At 47.9% G+C, this 9,080-nt stretch overlaps 1 protein-coding gene across 1 annotated transcript; it reads right to left on the bottom strand.

The window, feature by feature from the left end:
• Positions 1-3,702: 3,702 nt before the first annotated feature.
• Positions 3,703-8,760, bottom strand: Znf408 (zinc finger protein 408). Its single transcript, XM_051184197.1, has 5 exons — positions 8,631-8,760; positions 8,053-8,330; positions 7,326-7,387; positions 6,894-7,153; positions 3,703-5,230 (listed from the first exon to the last, which is right to left on the bottom strand). The coding sequence occupies exons 1-5, from the start codon at positions 8,674-8,676 to the stop codon at positions 3,753-3,755; spliced, it is 2,124 nt and encodes a 707-aa protein (XP_051040154.1). The 5' UTR covers positions 8,677-8,760; the 3' UTR covers positions 3,703-3,752.
• Positions 8,761-9,080: the final 320 nt, after the last annotated feature.

The following is a 9,080-nucleotide window of genomic DNA, read 5'->3' as shown; positions in this document are numbered from 1 at the left end:
CAGGCTCTTCTTTGGTCAGAAGGCTCTGTGAAATCAAATGTCTCTAAATGGGTTTCATATTTATTGTTGTAGAATTTCCCCCTCTTAGAGCATGTAGATCAAATGAGGATTAAATTCTTAATTCTCCTCCCATTTTAGCCTCCCAAGTTATAGGGGGAGGGGATTCCACAGCTTGAATCTATAAAAAGGTTCCAGCATCATTTTCAGAGAATTTGTCTTATGGCAAGAAACATTCCATTTCAGTATATACATACAGTATACACCAAGTTATTTTTATTTATTTCAACCCAACCACTATTGGGTTTCCCCTTCTTCCTCTCCTTCCAATCACCCTCCCACCTCCCCTCTGGCTCCCCCATTCAGTCCTCCTCCACTTCTATTCAGAGAAGAGCAGGCCTCCTAAGGACATCAACCAAACATGGCATATCAAGTTGAAGGCTGGATGAGGCAACCCAGAATGAGGATAAGGGTCCCAAAAGCCAGCACAAGAATCAGGGACAGCCTATGCTTGCACCGTTAGGGAGTCCCACAAGAAGACTAAGCTACACAACTGTATCATGTTGTGGAATAATCTTTTTGTACACTGTGAAGATGTGTCACTCTGGCTTAATAAAAGGCGGAATGGTCAATAGCTAGGCAGGATTTCCAGGCACAGAGGATGCTGGGAAAAAGGAGTCACCAGTGGTCACAGGGAACAGACATACAGGAGGAGATATAAAACCCATGAGTCAAGTGGCAACATGTAGATAAATAAAAATGGGTTAATTTAAGTTATAAGAGCCAAATAGGACAAGCCTAAGCTATTGGCTGAGCTTTCTTAATTAATAAGTCTTCATGTCATGATCTGGGAGCTGGATGGTGGGACAGAGACTCACTACAGTAACATATATGCAGAGGGCCTAGTCAGTCCCATGGAGGCTACCTGGTTGTCAGTTCAGTCTGTGAGCCCTGTGAACGTGGCTTAGTTGTTTCTGTGGTTTTTCTTGTAGTGTCCTTGGCTACTCTGGCTCATACAATCTTTCCTACCCCTCTTATTCAGGATTCCCTTAACTATGCCTAATTTTGGCTGTGGGTCTGCATCTGTTTCCATTAGTTGCCAGATGAAGACTCTCTGATGACGACTGAGCTAGGTACCAATCTGAGTATAGCAAAGCTAGCTCCAACCTAGGAGTATAGCAGAATATTAGGAATCATTTCACTGATTTCTTTTCTTTTCTTTTTTTGCCAATCACAGTTGGTTCTTTTGTGTGGGGATGGGAGTTTCAGGACAGGGTTTCTCTGTGTAGCCTTGGATGCCCTATAATTTACTCTGTAGACCAGGCTGGCCTTGAACTCAGATCCGCTTGCCTCTGCCTTCCAAGTGCTGGATTAAAGGCATGTGCCACCGCCACCCAGCTTGTTTGGCTCTATACATCAAATTATTAAGAATCACTTGACAGCCGTATGGCTTATAACTACATTCTCAACACCTGGTGAGGGAAAGCTAAGGCAAGATTGTTATAAATTCAAGGCTAACCTGGACTATAGTGAGTTCCAGGCACCAGCCACACACACATCCTGTCTCAAGTCAAAACCAACACTAACGATCAGTCTTTCCAAGGACATTGCCATTCATGTGAGTTGCAGGAACACTAGGCCGGACATCAGAAGCCTGCAATCAGTCCTTGCTCTGCTTTGACTGACCTCATGACTGTGGCCATTTCTAGGCCTCCTCATTGCTCTCAGAGCTTCCAAGGCTGCCTATTTGCTAAGTGACCTGGCACCTTTCCCAAACTGCTTGTTTCTCATAGCTCTCAAAGCCTACCTCACCACATATGAGAAATGTGGGATGAGTCTCAGGAAACCTAACTCATAACTGCTCCTTCGGTAACTGTCTCTCAGTTCCATCACTTGTGCCTCCCAGAGGACGTATCCACCCAAAACTCTCACTCACTTCTGCCTACACCTCTGTCTTCACCATCTGTAGCTAGTCCCTAACCCTAACCCTAGCTAGTCCTGCCAGCCAGCTCACAAATGACATGGAGACTTTTTTTTGAGACAGGGTTTCTCTGTGTAGCTTTGGAGCCTATCTGTAGACCAGGCTGGTCTCAAACTCAGAGATCTGCCTGCCTCTGCCTCCTAAGTGTTGGAATTAAAGACATGAGTCACTACTACCCCATGAGACTTATTATGAAAGCTCAGACTATAGCTTAGGCTTGTTCTTAACTAGTACTTATACCTTAAACTGGTCCTATTAATCTACATTTTGCCTTATAGTTTTTTTACCATTATCCCATTCTGTGTGTCCACATTGTTCCACGTCTTGGAGTCCCGAGGGCCTAGATTAATCTCTCCTACTTCCTCTCCCTCTGCCCAGAAGTCAGCCTAGCTATTGGCCTTTCAGTTCTTTACTAAACCAATCACAGTAATTGTACGAATCACCCACAACCACCCCTGGTCCACCTTGGTCCCTCTGCACCTTGTTCTTAGGTGGCAACACTGGCTTCTGCCCTCTTTCCTCTCCTAGCACCTAGCTCTTCTAGCAGGCTCCCATTACCCACTGCTACTCACTCTGCTTGTCACTTCACTAGAGAAGTCTTCTGATCACCTCTGGAATTACACCCCCATCCCTGCTTGAATATCCACTCACCCACTAAACCGGGGTGAGCCAAGATAGCATAGTATTGATGCTGGGAGACTATCTACAGCATCAAGTAGAATAGGCAGACTTCAAGCTCTGCCCACAGGTAACTTTGAAGCTGTGGGCAGAATATTTAAAGCCTCTACTTCTTTATTTGTTAAAAACAAAACAAAAAACTACTTACAACATGGTTATGCTCCCACAAAGCCTGGCCCTCCTTCAAGGTGTGCTCTTGTCGTCCTTGGGGAGGCCCTGGGTAGCACCCAGACCACATCACACATCACATAACTAACATGTCCCTCTGAACTCCTATCTAATGATTTTTTTCTAAAGTGGGGCCAGGTGGGTCTCCAGTTTGTGTTTCCAATGACAGGGATGCCAGGTGTGAGCTACTATACCCAGCCTCCCCAGTAACTTCTGACACATCCACAGCTCATCGAATCACAATCTGGAAAGGTCATTACTTCTTCTCTGTCCCTCTTTGAGACAGGTCCCTTTACACAGTCCACAATGACCTCAAGCTTGCAGCAATCCTGTCTTGCTTGAGTGCTGGGATTCAAGCTGTGTACCGCACCTAGCTACTTGTTTGTTCCATCCCCAGCATCTCACATGTCAAGACTCACAGCCAATGCAAACCATGTAACTCCTCTTACCTTCCCTGTGGGCCAAGCTTATGGATGCACACAATCCACCCAACCCATTACCCACATTATTCGGCTTTCACAACCTTTAGACCAGTGGTTGTCAATCTTCCTAGCATTTCAACTCTTTAATGTGTTGTGGTGAGCCCCAACCATACATTTTCATTACTACTTCATAACTGTAAATTTGCTAGTTTGAACTGGAATTTAAGTATGTGTTTCTAATAGTATTAGTCAACCACTGTGAAAGGGGTCAGGATCCAGTTTGAGAACCATTGCTCTAGATGCGGCTAAAAGCACCCAAAATTAACTAAAGCCTGAACTACAGAAGACACATGACCGGTGGATTAACAAGTGAGCTTTCCCAACTCTAAGAGCCAGTCAAGTTGGTTCCTACACCTATCAGGAGACCCAAAGAGAATGACACAGACATAATCTGACAGTCTTTATGGAGAGCTCTTGCAGGGGTGGGGGTGGACACAGTGAAGGTGTCAGGTGCCTGCTTCTACCTCTACCACCTCAGCCCAGCCACTAAGGCTCACATCCTTATGTATTAAATGCACAAGGTTCGGGCTGAGGGCCGGCTCCTTGGGTACCACAAAGCACTTTCCCTGGTTCTCAGAGATGGTGACCTCCACAATATCCCCATTTGGGGGCACTTCCTGCTGGCTGCATGTGTCCAGCAATTTTGGCTCACTTTGTAGGAGCACCATGGTGGGTTCAGAGGCAGTGGGAGGCAGAGAAGGGCTGGAGGAAACCCCATGCTGGTGACTGAGCTGGTGCCGCTTGAGGCTTTGAGGGAAGCCATAGCCCATGCCACAGACAGGGCATCGGTAGGGCTTGTCTGTCATGTGGGACTTGAGGTGGCGGCGCAACTTGGTAGCCAGCGTGTAAGCTCGGCCACACTGGCGGCACAGAAAGGGCCTATCCCCCGAGTGTAGGCGCTCATGAGCACGAAGTGTATGTGGGTCTCTGAGGGCCTTCCCACACACAGGGCACAGGTAGGCCTCACCAGTGTGAGAGATGAGATGGCGCCGAAGCTCTGGAAGCTGGGGGAAAGTATTCGCACAATGTGGACATCGATAAGGGCGCTCCCCTGTGTGCAGCCTCAAGTGCCCTCGGAGGCTGCCCCGCTGGCGGAATGCTCGGTCACAGTGTGGGCACAGGAATGGCTTTTCCCCAGTGTGGAGCCTCATGTGGTTCCGCAGTGAACCCTGGGTGGCAAGGTGCCGCCCACACACTGGGCACGGGCACATGGAAGGGGCATCTGGCATCTGGTGTGTCTTTCGGTGTAGCCGCAGGGAAGGTCGTCGAGCAAAGGCTTTGCCACACTGCTCACACACAAAGGGCCGGGCACCTGAATGGACCACCTGATGCTCTCTGAGGTCTCTGCGGGTACCATAAGCCTTGTCACACTGTGAGCAAGGGAAGGGCCTCACCCCTCGGTGGCCCAGCATGTGGGCTTTGAAGCTTTCCTCGGAGCTGTAACTCTTGCCACACTCAGTGCACAGGAAGGGCTTGTGGTCTTTGTGAACAAATGCATGTTTCTTGAGGTGGCACAGCTGCAGGAATGCCTTGCCACACTCCCCACACTGGTATCGTCGCCCCTGCTTTGAGCTTTCTTCTGGGTGAGGAGGGTTAGGGAGCTGGGTTCTGGGCTCTGAGATCTTTACTGTAGACAGGCACTCATTGCTGGGGACATGTAACTTCTTGGCTGGGCAGGTTTGCACCTGGGTCCCTCTGGGAGTTAATAAACTGGCTTGATTGCTCTCTGCACTCTTCTGGGCAGCTGAGTTGCCCTGAGGTTCGGGTAGTAACTGTGGCAGGAAGTCCTTATCCATGCTGTCATCTGGAAGCAGCAGGCCAAGGGGTTGGCTTTCCTTGAAAGGTTGATTCTGGGTTTGGGTCACAGGTCCAGAACCCATCGTATTTTCTTCTTGAATACTATGGGGTAAATCATGACCAGGATCTGAGGAAAAAGGTGGGGTGTGAGGGTAAGCCAAGCTTGGTAGCAGAGAGTATTACTGGGGAGTTATACTCCATGCTTTTTCTTGCAAGGCACCTATTCTTCAGTGGAAAACCACATATGTATCTTCCCTGGGAAGAGCTATACTTTTTTTTCCTGTCCAGTCTCACATACTTCTGGGGAAGCACATCAAAGTGGCCACCTTGTTAATCCCTAGAGTAAGGCCACTCCAGAGTAACGGCCTTCTTCTCAGGAGATACTCATGGGATTGGATTCTCACATCTCCCGGGCTGAGTTCATTTGTAAAATGAAAAACCCTGCCCCAAATCTGGGGATAAGACACAAAATGAGAAGGAGTACTGTTTGGGAAGATGGAGGGTACTAGGACTGGGGAAAAAGAGACGGCAAGATGGGGCTGGAGGGATGGTCCAGCAATTAAGAACACTGCTGTTGAAGGGGACTAGTGTTCAAGTCTCATCACCCACATGGTGGCTAACAACTAGTTCTAGTGGGATCCAGCGCCCTCTTATGGACTCCTCAAGTACTGCACAATGTAGTACACAAACTAAGGCAAAATACCCATGCACCTGAAATAAAAATGTCCTAAGAATGGCCAGGTGGTGGTGGCACACACTTTAATCCCAGTTTTGGGGGGCAGAACCAGGTGGGTCTCCGAGTTCAAGGCCAGCTTGGTCTAAGCTTGGTCTACAGAGCCAGTTCCAGGACAGCCAGGGCTACACAGAGAAACCCTGTCTCAATATCCTCCCACCATAAAAACCAAAACAGCCATTAGAAATTTAAAGTTTTTAAATGTATAACAATGCCAAGAAACAAACAAACAAATGAAAAATTTTGTACAGTTTCCTATCTTCATCAATATAATCATATAATTCTAGGAAACATTTTTTCTTTTTCTTTTTTTGGGGGGCAGGGGGTGCTTTTGAGGCCTGCTTCTGCCTCCCAGTGCTGGAATAAAGGCACACACCACCAATGCCTGGAAATAATCACTATTTTTTACTTTAACAGTTCTGGTTGTTGTATGATGATACCCTACAACAGTTTCTGTTTTATCATCTAGGCTGCCTCAAACTCATGGTAATCCTCCTGTATCAGTGTCCTAAATCCTGACATTATGTGTATGCCACAATGCCCAGCCTTAGGTCATGAGCTTATTTGCCTCTTAAGAAAAATGTTTATTCATGTATTTGTCATTTTCATTTACTTTTCAGTATATGCTGCTGTTGTTCTGAGTTGAAGTTTCCCGTGTAACCTGGGCTGACCTCTAACTCATGATCTTTCTGCCTGAGTGTTGGGATTATAGGAACAGATTACCACACCCAGTTTACTATTCATTTTTAAAATATTTATTTTTATTTTATGTGCTTGATAATTTGTCTGTGTGTATGCCTACGGTGAAGAGTGTTGGGTCCCCTGGAACTGGAGTTACAGACAGCTGTGAACTGCCATGTGGATTCTGAGTCCTTTGGAAGAGCAGCCAGAATGGCCAGTACTCTTAACCACTGAGCCATCTCTCTCCAGCCCCCACAACCAGCTTTTACAGAGACGCCGTTGGTTGTTTGTTTTGAGACAGGGTCACATGTAGCCCAGAAGGCCTCAATCTTATGTGGCCAACACGACCTTGAACAAGTGTTCTTTGGGCACATACCTGTACAATAGTCTGCTGCATGCTCTTGGGGGGAGGCTACTTCTTCCTGTAGAGCAGACTCCTCCTTTGCCACCACTACTATAGCTGCTTCTTCTGCTAGCCTGGGCTGCATGACACTCAGGCTCTTGGAGGGATACTGTGAGCACAGCAGCAACTCAGAGCCTGGCAGCACAGTCTGGTATACCTGCAGGTGAAGCTCCTCATTGATCCAAACCAAGGACACATTTCCATCACTCTGCAGCCTAGTTTGCTGCACCAAACTGCAAAATAAGAGCAAGAGCTGGCTCAACGGGCCTTCTTCCCATGTTCTCCTGACCCCCAGCCACATCTTTGGAAGAACATATTGGAAAAGACCCCTGGGCAGGCAACTAGAATTGGCTTCAGGTTCCATCCCAGTTAAGTATAGTCTGTATGCACACTTGTATAAGTTACCTGATCCAAGCTGAACTTTGCTTCCAGGTACATATGCCTCCCCACAGGCCGAGTGACAGGTCCTGGTATAAAACAATGAAAGCCCTTTTCAACTGCCTTTGGAAGCAGCGGGGGTGGGGGGGGTGTTTCACAAGTAGTAAAACAAAATAAAATCAAGTCTGGCTGCAACATTTCTGGGCTAACTCTAATATGAAACTCTTTTTGTTGTTGTTGTTGGTTTGTTTTTCGAGACAGGATTTCTCTGTGTAGCCTTGGTTGTTCTGGAACTCACTCTGTAAACCAGGCTGGCTTCAAACTCACAGACTTCCACTTGCCTCTGCCTGAGTGCACCATCAGTCTCAGCAGAAAACAACAATTATTTTAAACAATCCTTACTATGCATCCTTTACTTGCATCCTTTCCTCCAGTCTTCCAAATGATCTTTGTAACAGCCATTGCTTTCTTTTACAAGCAATTTTGCTAACTAGTTGATGATGTTCAAATCTTATCTTGGTAACTGATCTAGGTAACCCAGCTTCTGACATCCTAGGTATTCAGCTCACAACTTTTTGCATCTGCTCTCCTTAGTTACTGCAGCTTAGGTAAGGTAAGACAGTCCTGTAGTTAAGGGACAAAAACGACTTCCCATAGCTTTAAATACATTGCTTCTAACGAACTGGAAGAGCTGTCAGGAAATGCATGAACCTCCCCCAAACTTTAAGACAGGAGACGTTCTATTCTTCGATACCTCCTGGTGTGGTGACTTCACTCCCTGGCCCTTCTTCTCCAAGACGGAGTCCACCTCCAGAGGTCCCCAATGCAGTCCAAGCTGCAGGGGCTCTCCGACACACCAGACCCCCAAGTGCTGTTTCCTGGCGCTTGAGGGGCCCACGGCCAAGCCCTGGGGAAGAGTCTTTAGAGCAAGTATGGCAGGGCTCATACCAGGCGGGAAATCTTTGAGGCCCCGAGCAAAGCCTTTTCCAAAAGGGCTCCATCCTGAGTCCTGGCCCAGGCTCGGCTTGGGGGCTGCAGGGAGACGGGGAAGGCAATGAAGGAGCGGCCCACGAGGGCGTGGGGTTGGGGAAAGATGCAGGAGGAAAGTGCAAGGTCTGCTATGCCTTAGGAGTTCAAGGGATAAGCAAGGCTCAACCCCAGCCCCTGAAAAGTTGGAAGTCTAAGCTCTTAAACCCCAGAGCTTTGGAAGGCACGGGGGCAGAATCCCAGGCTAGAGATAAAAAGGGATGTAGGATGGAGGAGGCGTTGACTAGAAAACGCTGGGGCCATCTAGTTCAGGGCTGAGGGTCGCAAACATCACGGATCACTCACGGAGCGGCAGTGTCTTCCTCAAGAGCACATCCTCGGCTTCCTTCATACTGGATCAGAGAGCTCCCGCCACTACCCCTCCGCCGGAAGCGAGCGTTTTTGTCCCGGGTCCTCTCGGAAATAGTCCTTGACTTCCAAAAGAAGGAAAAAAGAAACAATCTCAATGGTTAGGCATCATTGTACCACAGGACTGGGAGTTCAGAAGTACTGGTCAGACAAAAGTCTGTCCGAGAACGATACAAACCTAGGATTCTTGAGGTTCGCTAGTTTCCAGTACCTGGAAAAGCGGAACCAATATGTCCAACCCACCCCCATTTGGGGGAAGCAATGAGTCGGACAGTTCTATTGTCTAACCTGTTAGGCGGGCATTTCGGCAGGTGACTGCCGGAAGTGGGCGGGGCTCCAGGAAAGCCATGTTTGGAGCTGGCATCAAGCCGGAAGTAGGAGGAAGAT

Source organism: Phodopus roborovskii, unplaced genomic scaffold (assembly GCF_943737965.1).
Source record: "Phodopus roborovskii unplaced genomic scaffold, PHOROB, whole genome shotgun sequence".
Classification (NCBI taxonomy): domain Eukaryota; kingdom Metazoa; phylum Chordata; class Mammalia; order Rodentia; family Cricetidae; genus Phodopus; species Phodopus roborovskii.
Note: the sequence above shows the minus strand (reverse complement) of the source record. Positions and strands in the feature narration are given on the sequence as shown.